This window comes from Selaginella moellendorffii, unplaced genomic scaffold (assembly GCF_000143415.4).
Source record: "Selaginella moellendorffii unplaced genomic scaffold, v1.0 SELMOscaffold_3, whole genome shotgun sequence".
NCBI classification, from domain to species: domain Eukaryota; kingdom Viridiplantae; phylum Streptophyta; class Lycopodiopsida; order Selaginellales; family Selaginellaceae; genus Selaginella; species Selaginella moellendorffii.
This window is the reverse complement of record NW_003314264.1, coordinates 1,490,645-1,512,059: the sequence shown is the minus strand read 5'-3', so window position 1 is coordinate 1,512,059 and position 21,415 is coordinate 1,490,645. Positions and strand designations below refer to the sequence as shown.

At 47.5% G+C, this 21,415-nt stretch overlaps 8 protein-coding genes across 13 annotated transcripts; 6 read left to right on the top strand and 2 right to left on the bottom strand.

Annotated features, from left to right (window-relative positions):
• The first annotated feature begins 156 nt into the window (after positions 1-156).
• LOC9643442 (SNF1-related protein kinase catalytic subunit alpha KIN10) lies at positions 157-1,889 on the top strand. Its single transcript, XM_024668040.1, has 7 exons — positions 157-349; positions 430-620; positions 735-917; positions 989-1,120; positions 1,199-1,369; positions 1,431-1,697; positions 1,746-1,889. The coding sequence occupies exons 1-6, from the start codon at positions 157-159 to the stop codon at positions 1,641-1,643; spliced, it is 1,083 nt and encodes a 360-aa protein (XP_024523808.1). The 3' UTR covers positions 1,644-1,697; positions 1,746-1,889.
• On the bottom strand, positions 1,442-5,414 carry LOC9655153 (alpha-glucosidase 2). Of its 5 annotated transcripts, none has more exons than XM_024668378.1 (23): positions 5,149-5,414; positions 5,023-5,096; positions 4,823-4,964; positions 4,665-4,774; positions 4,449-4,608; positions 4,312-4,398; positions 4,204-4,263; positions 4,051-4,147; positions 3,910-3,995; positions 3,737-3,856; positions 3,567-3,688; positions 3,411-3,518; positions 3,120-3,361; positions 3,005-3,069; positions 2,814-2,954; positions 2,712-2,762; positions 2,607-2,663; positions 2,404-2,556; positions 2,257-2,348; positions 2,091-2,200; positions 1,965-2,028; positions 1,734-1,905; positions 1,442-1,676 (listed from the first exon to the last, which is right to left on the bottom strand). In XM_024668378.1, the coding sequence occupies exons 1-22, from the start codon at positions 5,404-5,406 to the stop codon at positions 1,761-1,763; spliced, it is 2,544 nt and encodes an 847-aa protein (XP_024524146.1). In that variant the 5' UTR covers positions 5,407-5,414; the 3' UTR covers positions 1,442-1,676; positions 1,734-1,760. The 5 variants fall into 5 exon arrangements, with proteins under 5 accessions (XP_024524146.1, XP_024524147.1, XP_024524143.1 ...); XM_024668379.1 differs by having other exon boundaries at positions 2,712-2,954; positions 3,120-3,236; positions 3,288-3,361; XM_024668375.1 differs by having other exon boundaries at positions 2,712-2,954.
• Positions 5,415-5,494: 80 nt separating this feature from the next.
• On the top strand, positions 5,495-9,688 carry LOC112344132. 2 transcript variants are annotated; one of them, XM_024668246.1, is made up of 12 exons: positions 5,530-5,574; positions 6,075-6,087; positions 6,141-6,542; positions 6,601-6,668; positions 6,719-6,785; positions 6,834-8,312; positions 8,492-8,827; positions 8,884-9,102; positions 9,162-9,277; positions 9,334-9,431; positions 9,489-9,544; positions 9,602-9,688. In XM_024668246.1, exons 2-11 carry the CDS (start codon positions 6,082-6,084, stop codon positions 9,527-9,529), a joined length of 2,832 nt encoding a protein of 943 aa, XP_024524014.1. In that variant the 5' UTR covers positions 5,530-5,574; positions 6,075-6,081; the 3' UTR covers positions 9,530-9,544; positions 9,602-9,688. The 2 variants fall into 2 exon arrangements, with proteins under 2 accessions (XP_024524013.1, XP_024524014.1); XM_024668245.1 differs by lacking the exon at positions 6,075-6,087 and having other exon boundaries at positions 5,495-5,574; positions 6,088-6,542.
• Positions 9,621-9,920, top strand: LOC9643441 (ribosomal protein S19, mitochondrial). Its single transcript, XM_002963577.1, has one exon. The coding sequence runs from the start codon at positions 9,621-9,623 to the stop codon at positions 9,918-9,920; it is 300 nt and encodes a 99-aa protein (XP_002963623.1).
• Positions 9,921-10,068: 148 nt separating this feature from the next.
• On the bottom strand, positions 10,069-11,228 carry LOC9655152 (uncharacterized protein At3g52155, chloroplastic). Its single transcript, XM_002963184.2, has 5 exons — positions 10,996-11,228; positions 10,830-10,929; positions 10,539-10,718; positions 10,354-10,471; positions 10,069-10,295 (listed from the first exon to the last, which is right to left on the bottom strand). Exons 1-5 carry the CDS (start codon positions 11,171-11,173, stop codon positions 10,194-10,196), a joined length of 678 nt encoding a protein of 225 aa, XP_002963230.2. The 5' UTR covers positions 11,174-11,228; the 3' UTR covers positions 10,069-10,193.
• An 11-nt stretch (positions 11,229-11,239) lies between these two features.
• LOC9655151 (probable sugar phosphate/phosphate translocator At1g06470) lies at positions 11,240-13,549 on the top strand. Its single transcript, XM_002963576.3, has 10 exons — positions 11,240-11,785; positions 11,909-12,078; positions 12,154-12,239; positions 12,312-12,361; positions 12,412-12,479; positions 12,533-12,633; positions 12,700-12,897; positions 12,946-13,032; positions 13,091-13,185; positions 13,245-13,549. The coding sequence occupies exons 1-10, from the start codon at positions 11,283-11,285 to the stop codon at positions 13,369-13,371; spliced, it is 1,485 nt and encodes a 494-aa protein (XP_002963622.2). The 5' UTR covers positions 11,240-11,282; the 3' UTR covers positions 13,372-13,549.
• Positions 13,550-13,659: 110 nt separating this feature from the next.
• LOC9655150 (probable potassium transporter 4) lies at positions 13,660-16,525 on the top strand. The gene is made up of 7 exons (XM_024668035.1): positions 13,660-14,182; positions 14,245-14,496; positions 14,550-14,600; positions 14,654-14,914; positions 14,973-15,025; positions 15,081-15,450; positions 15,501-16,525. Exons 1-7 carry the CDS (start codon positions 13,660-13,662, stop codon positions 16,409-16,411), a joined length of 2,421 nt encoding a protein of 806 aa, XP_024523803.1. The 3' UTR covers positions 16,412-16,525.
• Positions 16,526-20,574: 4,049 nt separating this feature from the next.
• On the top strand, positions 20,575-21,415 carry LOC112343923 (pentatricopeptide repeat-containing protein At4g02750-like). The gene is made up of 2 exons (XM_024668024.1): positions 20,575-21,150; positions 21,290-21,415. Exons 1-2 carry the CDS (start codon positions 20,575-20,577, stop codon positions 21,413-21,415), a joined length of 702 nt encoding a protein of 233 aa, XP_024523792.1.

The window sequence follows — 21,415 nt, the reverse complement described above, 5'->3', positions numbered from 1 at the left end:
CCGTGACCTTTGGGCCACGTCGATGTAACAAATGGGATCTCCCTCGCAAAATGGAAAAGCCCTAGAAGCGATCGCGGCCGTCGGTGGGATCCAACGGCTGGGACCGCGAAGATGAGGTTTAATTTGATTTTAACTTGGGGGGGTTTTAGTTCCGGGATGGACCGGCCGATTGTCGCGAGGAACTTCGCCGCCAGGGCGGATTTGGAGCTGCGCTACAGGACCGAGAGAAGGATCGGCACTGGATCCTTCTCCACGGTGGTTCTTGGCGAGCATCGGCGCAGCGCGCGCAGGGTCGCGATCAAGGTGATGAGCCGGCGGAATATCATCGAGGGAGGGATGAGGGAGAAGGGTAAGAGCGCCTGGATCGGCCGATCGATCGATCTCTCTCGCTTTCCCCTGAGCCGATCTCGTGGATTTTGCCGCTGGCAGTGGCGAGGGAGGTGAGGACGATGGCGCTGCTGCGGCACCCCCACATTGTGCGCCTCTACGAGGTTTTCGAGACGCCCAGGGATGTGTTGATCGTCATGGAGTACGCCGAGAGGGGCGATCTCTACGAATATCTCTTGGTGCAAAGGAATCAGCGGCTGGAAGAGGCCGAGGCCCGATGGTTCTTCCAGCAGGTCAGTTCACTGCTAGTCAGATTTTTTTTTCCTTTTTATCCTTCCATTCCTTTCCCCTTGTTTTTCACTTCTTGTCTATTTTTCTCTCTGTCGATCGATCGAAAAACGCTGCAGCTCATTGCAGGTGTGGAGTACTGCCACGGCAAGTCCGCGATCCACCGGGATATCAAAGTCGAGAACCTCTTCCTGGATTCACAGCGGCACATCAAGATCGGCGACTTTGGGCTCTGCAACACCATGCAAGAGGGGGGATTCTTGCGAACGAGCTGTGGAAGCACGCATTATGCCGCTCCAGAGGTCTGGAAAAAATGTAGTCCCTTCACTTCTCCTGTTTGATCTTGTTCTTCTTTCTTTGCTTTACGCTCCAGCTTCTTCTAAGGCGTCCTTACGTCGGGCCAGAAGTGGACGTGTGGAGCTGCGGAGTAGTCCTTTACGTGCTTCTCGGTGGATGCTACCCTTTCGACGACGCAAACACCACGACACTGTACACCAAAATCCTGGTAAACAAACACTCGCTTTAGTTTCTTGCTTTGCGGTCGACTTATAACTTGTTTCATTGGTTGGCGGATGGATGTCAGTCTGGTACCTTCAACTTTCCTCTCTTTGTTCCAGATGGACCCCGCGACTTGATTTCGAGGATGCTCACTGTGGATCCCCGCGCACGGATCACTGTTGCAGAGATTAAGGAGCACGCATGGTTTAGAATCAACATCCCACCTCACTTATCGATGCGATCATACTACTCCACGGTACTGTGCTTCCGAATGCTGGTTCTCCAGAAAGAAACTTTTCCTTTTTTTCTTCTCACAGATTGATATGGATGTTTTAGCAAGAGTTACACAGCTTGGATTTGAGCGGCAACTGCTTATAATGGATCTGCTCAACAATGAATCGAGTGAAGTTAGTTTTCTTGCGGTTTTTACTCGATATGTCTCAATCGTCTGTTCTTTGACAATGCAGGCAGCTGTTACGTACTACATTATACTGAACTGTGACCGGCAAATCTCTGCTGGATTCGCTTGATGCCTTGTCTGGGAAGAATTCCTCTGGTAAACACTTGACGATTGACCGATTAAAGTAAGTTAGTATCCAACGTTTTTACCACATACTAACTTGTGAGAGCAGTGTGGACGCCTCGTTCTAGCGTTGGTACTGCTCTGCCATGATCAGTAGTATCAAGGAGCTCCAACCGGTAAACGGCCTGGCTCCTTTACCTTCGCCTTCTTTTGTATGATCATACTGCTCAAAGATGTATCCCATTTCGTTGTAGCGCCGTGCAACGTTGCTGTGCCCAAACAACAGCAATCAATCAATCAACCAACACATTTTGTCTTTGATGCCGACCTTATCAGATTGGCACGAAGCTGTTTGTAGACAGAGGCAGCAGCGTCTTTGTATGGGCCTGGCTCTAAAAACACACACACACAGTGGATGGAACAAACGCTTGCAGCCAAAAGTCACACGCGTTACCTTGCGAGTAGTAGTGAAGGGATGAAAGGACGAGATAGTTCATGTTGATCCATACAGGGCCCCTCCAGTAAGGAGCGTCATGCTCGGTGTTACGTCTGTTATAAATAGAGCTGGAAACAAAGAAAGAGTCGATGAAATGTTCCAACAAAAACGTAGAAATCGCTACCTTGTTGTTGCTAACGAGCGCAATCCGAAGCTCGTCCAGAGGAGCTTTTCGCTCTGGATAAGGTTGAGGTGTGCTTCCAAGATTTGCGAGTCCTTTTGAGAACCAATCGTTAGGACTTGTATGACACAGTATAGACGAAGAGCTTACCGCGGGAATAAGTTTCACTATAAAGGGGAAGAGGCTCACGTAGCCAAATTGTGGAACCAGCTGCAACTTTGGACGTCCAGATACGACTCTGCGGAGAACTTGCTGTACTTGTCCGGTTCTTGGGTCGAAGAAGTTGTCCCATTCCAGCTTCACCTGTGTCGAGGACAGAATGAGCTGAAATCATCGAGATCTTATCGTGATACTTTTTCAGTATGATTGCCGTAATCGTAGTAACGTCCTCTCTTGCGATCGTAGTGGAGCTAAGAACAATAGAGTGAGTTCGGTCATGAGGACAGATCGACACTGACCTGGTTAAGAACATCAAAGTCTGACAAAACCTGTGACATAGCCTCGTATTTCTGAAAAAGTAAATCGTTACTGCGAGCCATGCTGTGCCAGTTTTTCCTTACTTCATGTGGTGCTCCGATGATTTTGGCAATCATAACCATAGATTTCGCTGCCAAGGCCATCCAGCAACGTAAATCAACGTGTCGCTCATCAGCACTTGGATGTGAAGCCCGTGGATAGTCATCCAAACCAGACGACAAACTCTAACGAAGCCGGTGTCTAGAGCGTTAATCACAGAATGAAACGTGCCTACCTTGGCATTTAATTCCTTATCGGTAATACTTCTTCCATGCCAATAGTAAGTCCCAGGAAATGTACCTGTTCGCAACAAGAAGCTTCAACTTCAATGAAGATTACAGTACACAGACCTGCTTGCGTTCTATTGAACCACCCAAACCACGCTTGTAGCCTTGGGAAGGATTTTTCCAAGAAGGCCCTCTCAGCGTTATTTTCTTTTCCACTTTCTAGTGATGCTAATGCAATATCTGCAGCAGGGCAGAGAAAGAAGTCACAAAAGAGATAACAAGCTTTCAGACCATGCAATGGCAAAAACAACGTTGGAGGGTTCGCGTTATCCGTGTGCTGTAAAATATACTCATCGGGAACCCTTCTGCAAGGTAAACAGTTAGCACTTTGAAACGTCTCAAAACAGGGAGTACACTCGGGCTTCTTCTCCTAGAATCTGCTCCCTTGGAATCCAGCCGTCGACGTTAAGTAAGTCTAACCAGTGCCCAACGATATCGTATGTCAGGTTTCGGTCCCATCTACTGCTTTCAGAAAAAAGATTATTTCTTGCATGGGCTGTATCAATGTACCTTATTATTATTTGATGAAAGCCTTCATCCCACAAAAAACCTCGAGGGAAGAAAGAGCGGCATGGAACAGCACTATACAATGCAGCTGGCCAGTACTTCCAAAAACTTTCTCGGTGGTGTTTCTAAAATGTGTTGTATTAGATAATAAACATGGAGAAAGAAGCGTGTACCTGCTCTTTTGAAGGTATGGAAATAAGCGATTGGCCGTAGAAGTAGCTGATTCCTCCCAAAAGATTACTGAGGGCAGCCTTGCCAATTTCCACTGCGTTGGTAGCACCAAAGCTAGAAAGCTATGTAAAGGAAGCATAAGATTGTGTATTCCAGCTCTTATCACTACCAGTACCTCTTCGTTATCCAGCTTGTACGCGTTCTCAAAACGCTTATCAAAAATTTGCTCTTGCACTCTTAACGTTTCATCCAATCGAATCCCTTTAAAATTCAGTATAAGAACAGGTAGCGAGAAGAAATTAAAGTGTTTGCCCACCAGATAAACGGTCAAGACGAGACTGTACCGAGAACTTTTTCTCGTCGACACCAGCTAGAAAAGTCACATCTAGCTGAAGATGGTTGCGGCCTAAAACCTTGAAAGTATCATAGAGGAATCAGAGAACTTATAGAGGATGCATACACTACGTACCTGAAAAACTACTATATTTGAAGATTTTTCATAAGTATCAGGTAGTTGCAATTTACGCTCCTGCGCGAGTGTTTGAGGAAAAGAAAAAAGAAAAAAATGACGAAAAACCTGAACGATTAATGAATTTTGGACAAGCTGTGTTATATTGTGCATGTTTCCCGTCCGGAACCCAGCGTAATGAAAAAAAGTATTGTTCTGCGCGAAGAGCATAAAGACGAATGATATAAACGAAAAGAAAAGACTACCTCGGCACTGATGTGAATCTGCCAGTGTCCAATATCATGTCTATGCCCCGAAGCAGCTAGTCCAGATGCGTCATTTCTCGATATTCTTATTTGGCTGCCTTCCTCCTCCGCAATGTAAAAGTAAAGAGACGACTCTCCATTCGGAAGTCGACTTATTTCACTGCAGAACAACGAGTCTCTGCATGAGAACTGGTTTTCTTTAGAAAAAACCAAAACCTGCTGTGATGAAGATTCACGCGGACAGACCAATCACCTCCATAGCCACTTCCGTCATTCCAACTCTTAGAGAAAAAAGTGGTGATATTCATATTTTGATCTAGAATCACCTGAATAGATAGTTAGAACAAGAGAAGCCTCAATAACAATCAGCATACCTGGCGACCATAAGAGATCCCATCGTGTCGAACCCAACCATAACGTTTAAGTCCATCAGAGTCTTCACAGGTGTGACGAAGAGCGTAGTATCCATCCTTGATACCAAGCCACATGAGTCCAGCTAACAATGATTTTGGTGTTCTAGTATGTTATAAGTTCATCGTGAAAAGCAATCAAACTTAGAGCTGAGAATTTCTACCTGGATCGAATTCCAAGATACAAATGCGGTCTATAGGTTCCCCAGTAGAGTCGCTCCTTGTGCTCGCCTTGAAACTTCATTGAAAATAAATATTTGAGGCAAAAACCTGTGGAAATTCATGCCTACCTGAGGCAAATCCATGATCTTTGGAAGCGCCACCGGCGTGATGGATCTCGGAGTTTCGCGAGGATAGAGAGCAGAGAGAAGAACGACGAGAGTGATCGCAGTGAGAACAAAAATCGCGAATGCTGCGACAGCTCCAATGCGGACGCCAGAGAAGAAGCCGCCGGATGGATCAAATGCCGGCTTCTTTCTCCGCCGGGACGCAGCAGCAGCAGCTGGAGCTGCCGGAGCGCCTCGATTTGTCACTCGACGCTCCTTCATTGCTCTGGCACTAGAAGAAGAAGAACCCTAAATCACTAGAGCTCGTTTGAATGTAACCGCCACGTAGGCACTTTTTCAAAGCTTTTAGGGCAGGAGCTATGGAGGAGGACGACGATGACGACGAATGGGACAGGGATTTAGCTATGCTTGACGTGATCAACGAAGCAAGTAAGATTCTAGTGTAGAATGCGGGTGCTTTCTCTTGATTGATCGCTTTGTTTCGATCCTCTCCTGGAGCTATTCAAGATCACTAGTTCCCTGTGTCGTATGTGAAAGTTTAGTGAGTTTTCTGGAGCTAAGAAAGCTTTCCTGGTCATTCTGAGATGAAATTTTCGTTTTGTGTGTCCGTGAAGGGAATGCTCAACAAAGCAAATAAGAATCTAGTGTAGATTGCGGGTGTTTTTTCGATTGCTCTCCTTGTTTCATTCAAGATCACTGTGGTATGCGCAGTTTAGTGAGTTTTTCTCGAGCTACGAGCGCTTTCCTGGCCATTTTAAGATGAAAGTTTCGTTTTATGTGTCCGTGAATGGAATGCTCTTTGTTTCCTTTTCTCTTCTTGAATGACGAGCGTTCTTTGGTAAATTTAGATGTGTGGAAAACTTTAGATGAGGTATTTCCATTAGTTTCTATGCCAGTATCGAAGTTTTTTGCACTGATTTTCTTAACAGTGTTTCTATGCAGGTACGAGGCTTGAGTTTTCTGATGCTCAACCCAACAAGGATCCGTTTGAGCAGGTTCTTAAAGGGCTGGAAGCCAGAGATAAAAAATTCAAGGATCTTGAAGAGTCACTTCACGAAGAGTCGAATGTGAATTTATTCGACATAGGAAGCTATGCGTGCTCCAAGGGGGATGACGGCAGCCGTGTCTTGGAGAGAGCGAAAGCTTTGCTTGACACATGCGAAAGACGGACGAAGTATTCTGTAAAGTTTTCCGAGAATGAGGGGAAGGATTTGACGGATGAAATGCTTCTCGACGACCCCGTATTTTCTCTAGCACAGCAACGTAGAAGTTTGGTGCAAGAATTCAAGATCAACGACCTCGAAAGGCGCATTGGAAAGGAAGCTTGCAGGCAGCAAAAGAACGAAGATGTGACCAGGGAGCTGGCTTTCATCGAAGAACACAAAATAACACTCCAGGTAGAAAGAATCTCCCTCCGTTCTTACAGTCCTTACTACGTTTTTGTTTGTCTCTCAGAAAGAAATGGAGATTGAGCAGCGAAAAAAACTGGAAGAGATTGGAAAAGAAGGAGAAATGGCGTTGAAGTGAGATGTTGTTTTTAACAATCGAGGTTCTCATGCATTGACCGTCCCAGGTTGATTGAGGAACTTTCTGAAGCCGAACACAAGAATCTACTTGATCTTGTTCATACTACCCATCCGGTATGTTTTTCAGTTTACAAACTCTTGACGCTAGTCTCCACCCTGCAGGATGGAAGAGTCTGGCGAAAATTTTTACATGGCTATCAAGGTTTTTCGAAAGCCGTTGAAGAAGCGATGATCAGTTGTGAGACTGAAGAGACATTAAAGGTAGATGAAAGCAAGACTACAGCTCTTGGGGAAGAAAAAATGCTTAAGGAATCCAGAAAGATGGAACTTACCAGGGAGGAGGTGAAAACACTAAAAGTTGAACCGACAATCTCTGAGGATCTTGCGCTTGCTTGCTTGCCTGAGAGCATAGACGACTATTTTTCACGGGCTTCTCGAGACGACTTATGCAGCATCTTCCAGGATTGCATAAGAAACATAGAAAGGTTCGGGATTGGCTCGGTGGTCTCTCAGTTTCCTGCCGGCTTACAGAAAGTAGTGGAAAACATGCATCGGGTTTTAGTATGTGAAGTAAACAGCGGTTACGACGTTGGCAAACTTCTATCACAAAAGCTTGGCCCGAGCTGCGAGAATCTTGCAACCAAGGAACAGAGAGCTGCTATTGTGCAGAAGAGAGTTTCTCGGCTAATAGGAAAGGTTCTTAAGCTTTCCGTCAGTATGGCTGGAAGCAGCGTCCCACTTACTCACAAATGGAAAGGCTTGGGGAAGGAAGCAAAACAGGTTGGAGCGCAGCTAGCCTTGGTTCATCATGCTCGACAAAGCGTGCTGGAAAACCAGGGAGCAACGTCGATCATTATAAACGGCAAAGTAGTGGCAGCTTTCAAGCTAGATCTTCGGGGCCGTGTGCTTGAAAACTTGGGTGGCAACTCGAAAATGATCGAAGGCTCGCTCAGGCTAAATGAGGAAGTCCAACTCGATCAAGTGAGAAAAAGCTGGGAGACGTTTGAGACGAAAAAGAGTTGCTGCTTAGAACAGGTCGACGAGGAAGCTAGTTCTGAAGAGAAGCTTCTACTTGTCCCGAGTCACAAGGATATAGTTGGCTCCGAGATTGATGGTAGTTCTCAAGATGAAACTGACACGCCGTGCGGTGGTCAAGGAAATGGAACTCAAAGGTTGCATGAGGCCGCTGAAAGACCATCTTGTACGCAGGCAGCCGAGTATCAAGAAGCAGAAACTCGAGACAAGTTGCTTAAAGACTCAGAATCTCGAAGATCACAAGATGGAGCTGGAACATCATCTTTAACGCATGCAGCCAAAAATCAAGAAATTTCACTGGACAGCTCTAGCAATAGCGCAGCCGAGCATCAAGAGCTAGACACTGGACGGACTGCTATAACTTCATCTCATGTCGAGCATCGAGAAGAGGAAACTCTAAGTCTTGGCACTCACGTAAACAACGCAGAAGAGGTTGAGACTTACTCGGAACAAGGATGGGAGGAAGATGAAGTGGAATCTTGGGAAGAACAGCTCCTTGACCCCGAAGAAACAGACTTGTACTCTGAAGAAGAATGGGAGGAAGAAGCGGAGAGCTGTTCTCTTGTCACTGGCCGTAATATCTGGATAGACAACTTCAAACTACAGGTATTTACTTCTATCCGGTAAAGGAGTTCGTTCCTCGCGATTTGAATTCGATCAAGTCGCCAGCGGTCGTAGACACGTCTAAGCTCAGTTGTTTCTTTGTTTTGCTTTTGTGATTGCTTCTTGTTCTCTCTTTGCTTTTTACTGTCAGCTGACGAAGTGTGTTTTGTCCTTGGGTGAAGGCTGCAAAGATCCAAGCGCTTGTGAGAGGCCATATCTGCAGAAAGCAGTATCGTCAGCTCCGGGAGAACAAAAAACATGAATCAGTATGCCGGCTACAAGCACTGTGGAGAGGCTCGAGAGTTCGACGTCTTCAACTTTTGCCGGGACTTAGAACCTTGAAGAGTGTACAGCGTGAGTCCGCGACAAAGGTACAGGCGCTGTGGAGGGGCTACGACGTCAGGATCCGGTTCAACAAAGCTCTTGCAAAGATCAAGTACGTTGACGACGACGACATCGATTACGAATGCATCGACTGCATTCTCTTTGCCATGGAGGACACTCGCACTTATGATCAGGTGATGGTTTTCATTGGATCTGATCAAGTCTTAATTCTTGTTGTTCCTCTGTTCAGGATGAGGCAAACTTAGTATCGTATCCCGCTAAAGAGGAACAGGAGAAAAAGTCACAGGTCTGGGAAGCGAATGCGAAGACTCCCGTTTGTGCAGCAGCCCCTGCAGCTATGGTGATAGATCTAGACTTTGAAAGCTCAGGAACAACACCAATCGACGCGGAAGAACTTACTCCAGTACATCAAACAACGCCAACATTCTCGGACAGCGTAGAGGACCAGGTGGAACAATCATTTAAAGTTCCTCATGGATTTCTTTGTGTTTTCGTTTTTTCTTTCAGGTTGCTATTCCTCCACAGCAACACGAAAACCACCAAGATCACCCTCCAGCTTGCAATGCTACTGAGACGGAGCAGCAGAAGAAAAAGGACTACATGTCTGAGATAGCAAAAGACTGGTAATAGCTTCATCTTTTCGCTTCGTTTGAGTGACTCGCATTCATCTCCATCACAGGGGCTTCAAGAACGAGAAAACCGTGAAGCTATTCATGAAAGCTTGCAGCAAGAAGAGACCCTCGAAAGACGAGGCAGCCAACAACCAGCTTCTCCGAGGTCAGTCTTCTGTATATGAAAAAAATCCTGGCATTCGATGAGAAACTCTCGTTCCAGACAAGCGGAGAAGCAAGAAGAGATTCGAAGTCCCCCGGTGAAAAAAATTCCTCAAGGTATGTTGATGAGCTAAAGTTTGGATTTTTGTTTAATTTCTCTCCTTCACTGTGTAGGGTTCTTGACGAGGAGAGAATGTCACCGAGGTCCAAATGGAAGGGTCCGTTCGTGGACGAGGCAGTCAAGGCCATCGTGGACGGAGCAAAGATTTACTCGCGGAGGTCCACAATCCTGACGGACTTCGTGGGCTTCATGGTCCAGATCCACAATGGTAAGACGTTTCTGGGAGTGAAGATCACCGAGGACATGGTGGGTCACAAGTTTGGCGAGTTTGCGTGCACTCGCAAGATCAAAAACCTGCGCAAGAGCGCCGGGGCATCGAATCAAGGCAAAGGCGCCACTCCCGGCAAAGGTGGAGGAGCAAAGAAGAAGTGACCGCGTTTTAGCTGCTCTCCAGCTCCAGATCAAACAAGGTTCGCAAATCCTTGCTTTCCTTCAAGCTAAAGTCTCTTGTGCTCGTTTCTTTTCAGTGGAAGAACTCTGGAGCTTCTTTGGTTTTCAGCTTTCTTCTTTTGTCAAGAAAAACCTGTAGTTCTTCGCTTAGATTTTCATGGTAACAGCTCAAATGAGTAGGTAGTCTCCGATTTTTTCCTATCGGTGACGAATTTACAATCGTCTATCTCTCTCTCGCTCTCCGGGATCTTTCTCTCATGTCAATAAATCTATGTCAAGCTTACTTGACTCCGAGACCGCTGCTGGCTGCAAAATCTCTCTGAGCTTCCATCCGCCAGCGCCGGCGCTAGCAAAAGTCTGGACAAGAGCTTTGCTCGAATGAGCGAAAGGAGAGAAAACTTTAGACAAAACAAACCTCTTGCCACGAACAACCGTGTGCTTCGAGGAGAGCCGCATTGGAGGTCTTGAGCTCCAGCGGTCGGCCACAGAGGATACTGGCCGCTTCTTCCCATCCCCTGTTATGTCCCATACACCTGAAAGTTTCTCCAAAAGGAAAACAAGATGACTAAACTTTGGGAGACGAGCGTTTGAAGATCTTACAGGATTGTGGCTATGTCATCCTTGGCGAATTTGCAAATGGTTTCTCTTATATGCTGCGCAGTGTGGCCGTCCATGGCTGCAACTGAATAGTAAGTCGTTAGAAAATGGGTCTCGACCTGGAGCAACTCAACAGTGTGTCTCTTGATAATCTCCAGAGTCTCTCGAGTCCTCGTTGAGTCACTGCGATAAGAAAAAAGATTTTTTTCCTTAGATGTGTCGATCAATATAATCGTTCTATCATCTCTTCGATCAATCAATCAATCGCCTAGAAGGAAAAGAAGAGAGAAATACCTGCACAGAACGAGCTCGGGAAGCCAGCCTAATTCCCGGAGCTTGGCCGCGATGCTGGCTGCTTGCTGCCGCCCACGGCCGCTGAGAGGCCTCTCGTGATCTTGAACGAGCCAATTCCATCTCGATTTTCAGCCAGAGACGAGACGAGGGCGAGCGATTACCCTACCTTTGAGCGATCGATTGGCCCAAGAGCTGTGAGCGTGCCGCAAGAGAATCAGCCGGCGCACGCTCTTGGAGACCGCACCAGAGCCGCCGCTACCGCTGCCGCTGCTGCGGGGTGTCTTGGAGCTCAAGAAATTTGCGCCCTGGCACAGCGCGACATCGCAATTCGATCCCGCCCACATTCTCTCTTCCCAAGAACCCTAAATCTCAATCATTTCAAAAGGTTAGATTGGCACTTAAAACAGAGGGTTAGGTCGCCCAAGAAAAGGGCGTGATCGGGCCGGGGGGAAGATGGGGATCGACAATCCTTTGGGCGAATCGCTCAAGCTCCAGGGCTTCGAGGAGCTGCCGCTAGGCGCCGGCTGTCGAATGGACAGGGTACTCTCTTTTTCCAATGGGATTGCTAGCGCCTGTGGAGCAGGCGCCAGGGGGGAGGACGATGATTCGTCGTCCAGTAGATCTAGCGCCTGCGATTCCACTGTGGATGCGGCATTCACCTTTGCTAGCGTAGACGATTTCAGCCAGCACGAGCTCTTCCAGAGGAGATCGAGCCACTACGAGGCGGGAGCTCCGGATGTTGTGGCGCTCAAAGTGGATGGATTTGAGAGGGATTTTGGGGGGAGTGATGTTGCCAGTGATTGCGAATCCACTGCCAAGAAGACCGACTTTGAGAAGCTCCTGGACGAAATTCGATCTTCCGGGGATGGCAGTGATACCGCGTCGCTGATAAGAACTGTTCTCCAGACGCTGTTTTACGTGCTCCTGTGGTATACGTTTAGCACTTGCCTCACACTGTAAGTTTTCCACCCTCTCCTTGGGTTTTTTTTTTTTCGTGTTCTTTGCATAGTTTTTTCTTTCTTGTTCTTTGGAAGATCTTGCTACCACTTTCTTCTCATGGTTTGCGATCTTCATTCCAGGTACAATAAGTTGCTGCTGGGAAAAAAATATGGCAAGTTCCCAGCTCCGCTGCTCATGAACACGATACACTTCTCTATGCAAGCCATCGTATCGTCGCTTTTGCTACGATGTTGCTTTCCTTCGACGGCGACGACCGTCTCCATGTCATGGAAGGACTACTTCGTGAGGGGTAATGTGAGCTCGCTCGTATTCCAAAACCATTAAAGTTTACTCCTTTTTTTTCGTTTCTTTTTTTGGTTCACAGTGGTTCCTACCGGCGTGGCTACTGCGCTAGATGTGGATCTCACGAATGCGTCCCTCGTCTTCATCCCGGTTACGTTCGCGACAATGGTGAGTGGAATTTTTTATTTTTTAATTTTACTTTTTCTTTTTTTCACAAACGTGCTAACATTCTTTTTCCAGTGCAAATCCGCGACGCCGGTGTTTCTTTTGTTGTTTGCTTTCATATTTAAGTAAGCGTTGCCGGTTGCATGGTTGTCGTGCTCATGTTTTCTTGTGGCAGATTAGAGACTCCCAGCTTCAAGCTTTTTGGGATCATATTTATTATCTCTTGCGGTGTACTATTAACTGGTGAGTTTTGTGCTCCTCGTTTTGGTTTTTCTGTTTTGACCCCTTTTTTTCAGTTGCGCAAGAAACACACTTTATTTTTGCGGGATTTGTATTAGTCATGTTAGCTGCATTAAGTTCTGGATTTCGGTGGGTCGTCACCCAGCTTCTTCTACAGGTCTGGAGCACAACTTTTGTTTGTTGTTCTTTACTTTCTGAAACTCGTTGTTTTTTTTAACTGCAGAAAGAAGAATACGGTCTGAGCAATCCTTTAGCGGCAATGAGCCAATTCACGCCTATAATGGCACTGATCACTGCTATCTTCTCACTCATTCTAGAACCCTGGCACGAGCTCGCTGAAACGTCATGGTTTGATTCGCGTTCTCGGGTCATGGAAAGCACAATGCTGATGCTACTTGGTGGAACTCTTGCGTTCTTTATGGTACCTCTCTTGTGTCCTTTTTAAAATCTAACTCTCCTCTCGATTCAGGTGATTGCAGAGTATCTCCTAATCATCAAAACAAGTGCTGTCACAATGACTGTCGCAGGCGTGGTGAAAGAGGTCGTCACCGTCGTGGTAAGCCGGCGTCATTTCGTCTAGAAACTAATTCACTGCTCACATCTTGCCTTTCAAGGCCGCGATCATCTGCTTCCAAGACGAGTTTACATTGCTCAAAGGGATCGGCTTCTTCGTTATTGTTGTGGGAGTAGCTCTCTACAACTGGTTCAAGTAAGTCTTTCTTGTGCTCGCTCGGTTCCATCTTCGATTTTTTCGTTTTTTTTTTCCAGGTACGAAGCTCACATTCAGAAGAAAGACAGGCAAGACCAGTCCGGAATCGAGATTGGCACAGCGAAATACACGATTCTAAACGGAACGCAAAAATCCAGCGACGAGGAAATACTGGACATAGTGTAAGCGCTCTAAGAATCTATCTATTTATCAAGAGATTGATCGCTCCTCCTTTCGAGCCTATACTCTTCAAACTCTGTAACCTCGTGATGGACGATTTCTTCGAAGTTTTAGTCAACTAGGAGTTGACAAAAAATGTAATCTATGATACTTGTCAAATGGAAAAAGCGAGTTTTCAGTGGTATGAGACAAGCACTTTAAACTCGTGAGTCAACGCTTACTAACGTTTGTCGGGCCTTCCTTTAATAAATAAAGGGGCCACCAAGAACCCTAATTCTTTATCTCGATCGCGAAATGGAGGGAAATGCCCATCCTTGCCAATCGTCGCCCGATCGAGATCAAGGCGCGCGAGCTGCTGCTCGCGCCGTGGATTTCGAGGAATGCGTGCAAGTTCTTGACGATCCAGGCCAGCCGTCGCCGCCCCCGCTGCCGCTGCGTCTCTCCTCGAAGGCGGATATCAGGAGGTCTCTCTCCAGGACTTCAAGGTCTTTCAGCTCTCGGATTAACTCCTTCTACAAGGATCAAGAGGTAAGGAGAGTGATTCTTTCTTCTGTTAGGCGATTTCTCGCGTGGTTTCTTCTCTTTTTTGCTCAGATTTTTGGCTGCCGGGAGACACTATGGCTGGCTTATCAGACCCTCGGTGTGGTCTATGGCGACTTGGGGACGTCTCCGCTCTACGTGTATCCCACAGCGCAGATAGATTCGCGAAATGAGCGAGAGTACCTCGGGGTTTTGAGCGTCATCTTTTGGACGCTCACGCTCATCGGTGTTGTCAAGTACGTGCTCATCGTGCTCCATGCCAATGATCATGGCGAAGGTACGCTCTCCACTTCTTCCGAGATGTTAGAAAGTAAGAACTTCACACGCTCTTTGTTCTAGGTGGAACTTTTGCGCTCTATTCTTTGCTGTGCCGCCACGCAAACGTTGGACGGCATGCTGGAAAACACTATGGAAGGCTGGAGTCGGACTCCGAGTTCTCGTATTTCGGAGATGCCGAGCGTGTCAGGGTGCACACGAGAGCAAAGATGGTCCTGGAGAAGAGCGAGATTGCCCAGAAGATTTTGCTCGTTTGCGTGACTTTTGGAACTTGCATGGTCATAGGAGATGGTGTTTTGACTCCAGCAATCTCAGGTACACAAGTTTTCTTTCCAGAAACTGTGAGATGCTCTCCTTTTTCTTTGCAGTTCTTTCATCTATTGGTGGACTTCGCTCTCAAGTCCCCGCAATCAGCCAAAGTATATAGATGTGAGCGTCTTCTTGTTTTCTTGTCGCTAAACAGTGCATGCAGCGGTGGTGATCGCCATCTCCTGTGTGATTATCTCGGCACTATTTCTCTTGCAAAGCATTGGCACGCATAGAGTGAGTTGTATCTTCTCGCCGATCATGGCTACGTGGTTCGCTTCTACGACTGTCATAGGCATCTACAACATCATGAATTACTACCCGACGGTTCTAAAGGCCTTGTCTCCGCACTATGCCATCCGCTTTTTTGTCAGAAACAAGAGGCATGGATGGGAGATGCTCAATTCAATAGTCCTCTGTATCACAGGTTCGTTGTTTGCTTACGTGAGTCTTTAGTTTCCAAGCGTAACTTCCTACTTCTCTAGGAGCCGAAGCGATGTTTGCCGACTTGGGCCACTTCAACATAAAAGCCATTCAAGTAGGTGCAAGAATGAGATATCGAATTCATGCTTAGACACACTTTCCTTGGACAGATCGCCTTCATAGCCGTCGTATACCCCTCTCTTATCATCACATACGCTGGAGAGACGGCCTTTCTGATCAAACACCCAGAACATCGCATCGACGCTTTCTTTAAGTCAGTTCCCAGTCCGGTGTTCTGGCCTGTCTTTGTAGTCGCGACTCTGGCAGCGATAGTTGCTAGCCAGGCGCTTATCACAGCGACATTCTCCGTTCTCAAGCAGTCGGTGTCTTTCGGCTGCTTTCCGAGGATCAAGCTGGTCCATACTTCAGCCAGCCAAGAGGGTCAGATCTACTCCCCCGAAGTGAACTATCTGCTGCTGGGACTTTGCTTGGCAGTCGTGATCGGCTTCCAGGACAGTGATGGGATTGGAAACGCATACGGTAACAAAGCTTTCATTTCTCCTCGGAGTTCTAATATGTTTTCTTCACAGGAGTTGCCGTGATCTGGGTGATGCTCATCACGACCGCACTCGTAGCCGTGGTCATGCTCGTCGTGTGGACAACATCGGTGCTGTGGATCATCCTCTTCTTGATCGTTTTCGGGGCAGTCGAGGTGATCTACCTGTCATCCACTGCGGAGAAGCTGGCCAAGGGAGGCTGGGTTCCCTTCGCCATCTCGTCCTTCTTCGTGGTGGTGAGCCTCAGCTGGAACTACGGCAGGCGCATGAAGTACGAGTTCGAGGCCAAGAACAGGATCAGCTCGCACGACTTCAAGAACTTGTGCTCGAGCTTGGAAGTCACACGAGTTCCCGGCCTCTGCCTCTTCTACAGCAACCTCATCCACGGCGGAGGCCTCCCTCCGCTCATGGGACACTACATGCGAGCGGTGGGATCCTTGCACGAGGTGGTCATCTTCCTCACCATCCGGGTGGTGCCCGTCAAGACGGTGCTGGAGAGCGAGAGGCTGTTCGTCGCGCGTGGCAGTGGCGTCAAGGGACTCTACCGCTGCGTTGCTCGCTACGGCTACCTGGATCACGTCGACATGGTGAAAGAGGAGTTCGTGGATCAAGTGATCGCCAGCTTGGTGGACCTCATTCGATCGGAGTACGAGGAGAAGTCCAAGGAGCTGGAGGGGAGGAGCAGCGGTGAGGCGGCGGCGGCGCATTGCGTGATGGAGTGCGCGGCTGAGATGGAGATGGTGGAGCTGGATGTTGCGAGGCGGAGGGGCGCTGTTCACGTCGTGGGTCACAGCATTCTCCACACGGGCAGCCGCAGCTGGTTTAAGAGGATGGTCGTGAACAAGATCTATCGCTTCCTCCATAGCTCCTGCCGCTCGGCCGTGTCCACCTTTCGCATCCCATCGTCGCGCCTTCTCGAGCTCTCCATGGTCTATGAAACTTGAAATAAGTGCCATCCTTGAGTGCTCTACCAAGATTTTTTTTGCTTGGGACGATCACAAGAAGACCAGATTAAGGAATTTCGAGTTCTTGTGTCACAACTAAGAATAAATTGATTGCCAAAGATAAGACCCGTATTCGATCACCAACTTATAGAACGCAGATGCTAATTTAATGAAGTTGTTCATTTCTTTGATACAATCTTTGTTAGGGAAACTAATCTTTGGTAATGTATTATAAAAGTATAGTAACTTATTAAAGGTTTATCGATCGATCGTCGATAAGAGGCACAATATGTAAAGAAGATGCAAGGATTTGGATAAGTCTAGCAACCTTAATCTATGACAGTAGCGGTAAGGAACTTCGAGTTCTTGTGTCACAACTCTTTCGATGATATCGTCTCCCGGCACAACAAGTTGATCAGCGCGCTTGCCAAAGATGGGAGCCTGGCCAATGCCAAGAGCGTTTTCGATACGATGCCCGCCAAGAACATTGTCTCCTGGAACGCGATGCTTACGGCATTTGCTAGGCACGGGCAATTTAGTGAGGCTATTGATTTCTTTGATCGAATGCCCGGCTGGAATCTCGTCTCCTTCAATCTGATGCTAGGGATGTACGCTCGGCAGAAAAATCTGGAGGCTCTTTCCGTGATGTTTTATTCAATGCGAGAGAAAAGTCTGGTTTCATGGACGATATTTGTTTCTGCATATGCCCAATCAGGGTATCTGGAAAATGCGGCACTAATCTTTGACGGGATGCCTGCTAGAAATCTCTTCTCGTGGAACTCAATACTGGACGCAATTGCGCAATCCAGAGATTTTCAAAGTGTGATTGATTTCTTAAAGGGATTTCCAGAGTATGATCTTGTATCTGGTAACTCTGTGGTCAAGCAATTTGCCTCTCTCGGGCATTCTTTTGTCCCAAAATCGTTTTTTGACTGGATGGAGCTCCATGATATCATCACTTGGACGCTCCTCCTTTCTTTCCACCTCCAGGAAGATGAATCCAGGGCGATAGCCAGAAGAATATATGAGTCCATGCCGGAGCATGATATCCCGTCGACAACATTGTTCCTTGCAGCATATGCCCAAAGTGGCGGAGTTGATGTAGCGAAAGACGTTTTCGATGGTATGCCGTATCACGATGTAATATCATCAAATGCAATGCTTTATGTTTATGTGAGAAACTCAAAAGTTGACGAAGCTGAAAACTTGTTCTCAAAACTGTGCGAGAAAGATTCTGTCTCGTGGAACGCTATGCTTGCAGTTTACGCCGGAACCGGGCATATGGATCGTTGTAATGATCTACTTTATTACATTCCTGAAATTACTCCCATGTCTTTTTCTACCTTGCTTTCTGCTAGTAAAACCGACTTTGATTCTAGTTTTCTAAGCTCTATCTTAGCAAAATTGCCGCACCATGACCTCTTCTCGGCAACAGCTCTCGTTGCACTGTACGCCCGGAACGGGCAGTTTTTGGAAGCTGAGACCACATTTAACACAATGCTTAGCCGTAACCTTGTCTCGCTTAACGTAATGCTGGAAGCACTTGTGCAAAACAAAGATCTAGCATTTGCAAAGGAGTTTTTCAACTATAGAATGCCTGAGCATGATCTTGTTTCATTGACAACACTTGCAGTAGCACTCGCTGATAATAACCACCAGCACGAAGCTCTCAAGCTCTTCCACCATAAGCACCACGATTCTTTCTCCACGACAGTCTTGCTAACATCTCTCAGGCAGGCCGGATTCTCATCAAGAGCCACGAAAAACTCAGAAAGATCTCTGGAACAGGACAGTCCCATCGTGCAGAATTCAGCTTTCCAAGCCAAATCTGGAGAATCTATTGGAGATGCCCTTGGCACCTTTTGGAGCATGTGTGTGAATGGCTTAGATTCAAATGAGGTGCTGATGATAAGTGTCTTGAACGCCTGTAGCCACTCGGGCGATGTTATGGCCGGTCGACGCTACTTCCAGTCGATTTGCGCAAACCATGGTACTGCCTGGACGAGGCAAGAATTTGGTTGCATGATAGACCTCTTGGCAAGAGCTGGGAACTTAGAGGAGGCAAAAGAGCTCTTTGATAATATGCCATTTATTCCAGAATTTGAACATTGGACTTCCCTAGTCCGGGAAATTCATAAAGAAAAACAAACACTAGATCAAAGCGCTTGAACGATTTGGCCTGAATGAATTTGGACTGTGATTTTTCTTAACTTACCTATTGAATCAAAACTCATTTCGTTTCTGGATCGCCCCCTTTTCCTGGTTTGATTGCAGCCACAGTCATCGTAGGTGTTATGGTTTTGAGCAAAAGGTACGCTTCAGGATGATCAAGTGTTACGCTGGTAAAGCAAGCCACCATTGTTGGTTGTATTTTGTTTTGTGTAAGCAGCTGTATCGTGGCCTATGCTTCTGACTGGATTTTCCTTGGGTCGGCTTTAAGTCCCCACGGTTGGACATCCAGACCAACTGGGATTTTTACAGACATAAAAAAATACTCAGTATGGATCATTTGTAAGTTCTGATCATCCTTTGTTTATTGATTTTTCGTATGGTTCCACACTTCTGTCAAAGTGATTGGCGGTACTAGGAATTTACTTTCTTCATGTGCTCACGGCTTCTCATTGTAAATGGAGAGTCCCCATGCTGCATCAAGTTGAGTGTTTGTCTTTGGCCATATTTACTCGAGACAAGGAAAGGAATTTTCCATAGTTTTTCTTCCACTGTGAATTTACGTCCTTGAACCAGCCTCCGAAGTCTTCATCCTGGACTTTCCTCCTGCGTGAGCGTGATCTTGAGATGAAAACAAACACCGCAAACAAAAACCAAAGACCTTGCGTGTTTTGTGCTCAGCAAGCGCGCTCCGTCGCGAAAGTAGCTCACTGTCCATGCAAGACGAGAGGACGAGCCACTAGCCGGTTGCTCGGGCGCAAAGTGCAAGGCCCAGCCATGGTGGAGAGTCCTGGATTCACAACGATACAAACTCATGGAAGTCAAGAGAAGAAAAACTACTTACGCGTCTCCAGCAGCGAGTTCTCAGTTTCGATTGAGTATCCCCTTCGCTCCAAGTTGTCCATCCCTCGGTTTGATTACCAATACGGCAGAGCAAACGCAAAGTGGAGCGTGGAGTCTGTTTGTGACAGTGAATGGAGTGGAATCCAAAACGCGAGGAAGGATTTTGTTGAGATCAGAGTGCCAGTTTGGTGACACTGAAAGCTTGATGAAGAGACTACGAATCTAGAGACGAAGTTCTTATCTTAGAAGAAGGAAAACGAAAAGCTTATCGATCGACTCTGTTTGATCCCAGGAGCTCCGCTGCGGCCTGGCAGAGTCGAGGGTGGAGAACGAATTCGTCCAGAGAAGAATCTCTTCGGTGGAGATGGAAGAAACCACGTCATAACAAGAGAGAAAAGATGATCCAAAACTTCTATCCAAAGATAAATATCAACGCTCTGGTTTGCTTGAGCTACACGCGGTGTTTGTAAGCCGCGAGCATTTCTTCATATTTGGGCATGGATCCGCTGCCTGAGAACCTTGATCTCAGCGCTGGAGAACAATCCCCGGGAGGGAATTGGCGACTTTGGATGGATGATCCATTCCTCCTCTCTTCCTTCTCGCGCAAACGAGCAGCAAGTAGAAGATTTTCCTCGCAGGATTGCCAATGTGCGCGCAATGCCGCGACCATCGGTACCTCGCCAATCTCCTATGCGCTCTGTGGCAGCCTCGAGCACGCCCTCTCCGTCTTCGCTGGCATCAAAGATCCCAATTCCTTCTCCGGAATATCCTCCTCCGGGCGTATGCCCAGAGGGGGCACCTGGACGACGCTCGCCGGGTCTTTAAAGGACGTGGTCACATGGACGGCTATGATGAATGCCTACGCCGAGAACGGCGTTTGGATCTCGCGCAATGTATGTTCGAGAATAGGCCCATGAGGAACGTGGTGTCGTGGAACTCCATGATGTGCGCATATGCCTAGACCGGGCATTACGGAAAAGCCATAGAGCTCTTTCAAATCACGCCTGCTCACGACGAGTAGACGTGAACGCCTATGATTCCTTGCTACGCTCTCAGTGGAAACACGGGCAAGGCTATGACTGTGTTCCAGAGCGTCGGCACAAGAATAGAACGCTATAATCTCGGCATTTGCCCAGGCTGGGGATTTCTCCATGGCGAAAGATCCCTTTGACGCAATGCCTGCTCCCAATATTGTGTCGTGCCAGAGCGAAGCTCAATCACCTGGAGCGTATGGTTTGGGCATGTACAAGATCATGCGAGAAACCACACTCGACGATCCCAGTTGCGCTGATCACTCCAAGATCGACAAAGCTCGAGCAGTTTTTGATGCTTTGGCGTGCCTGGACATGGTCTCCTGGAACACCATGCTCGCTTGCTACGCACCCGACGTCCACCACTGCAAAGATTTCTTTGAAAAAATGCCCGGCCCCAACCTGGTGTCTTACAACACTCTCTTGTCCTCACTGGTCAGCTGCAGATTATCCGGGGAAGCAGTGAAAATCTTCGTCGAAATGCCAGAGATAAACGCTGTGACGTCCACTGTGATGATGCAAGCTTATGCGCGGGAAGGCCAGCTTGCCAGTGCCAGGGACATCTACGAGACAATGCCGGATCGCAACTCAGTGGCTCTCATCACAGCCCAATCCTTGAGAACAGCCTTTGAGCGATTTGAAAAGAAGCAGGAGGCCTGGAGCTCGATCATCGCGGCCTATGTCCAGAACGGACGCGTGAGCGAGGCACTGGATCTCTTTTGAGAGATGCATCTTTCTGGCTTTCAAGCCAGACGAGACCATCTTCACAACAATTCTAGCAGCAGCAGCGAGCCAGCTCGAGCAGTGTTGCCGAGATTTTTGTCCATGATCGCAGACTTTGGGATCTCTCCCAGGATCGAGCATCATGGTTGACGCAATGGGGCGAGTCAGCTGGAGCAATCCATCCACAGCCGGGCTTGTGGATGATTCTTCTGGGTGGAAAATCCATCGAAATGAATAG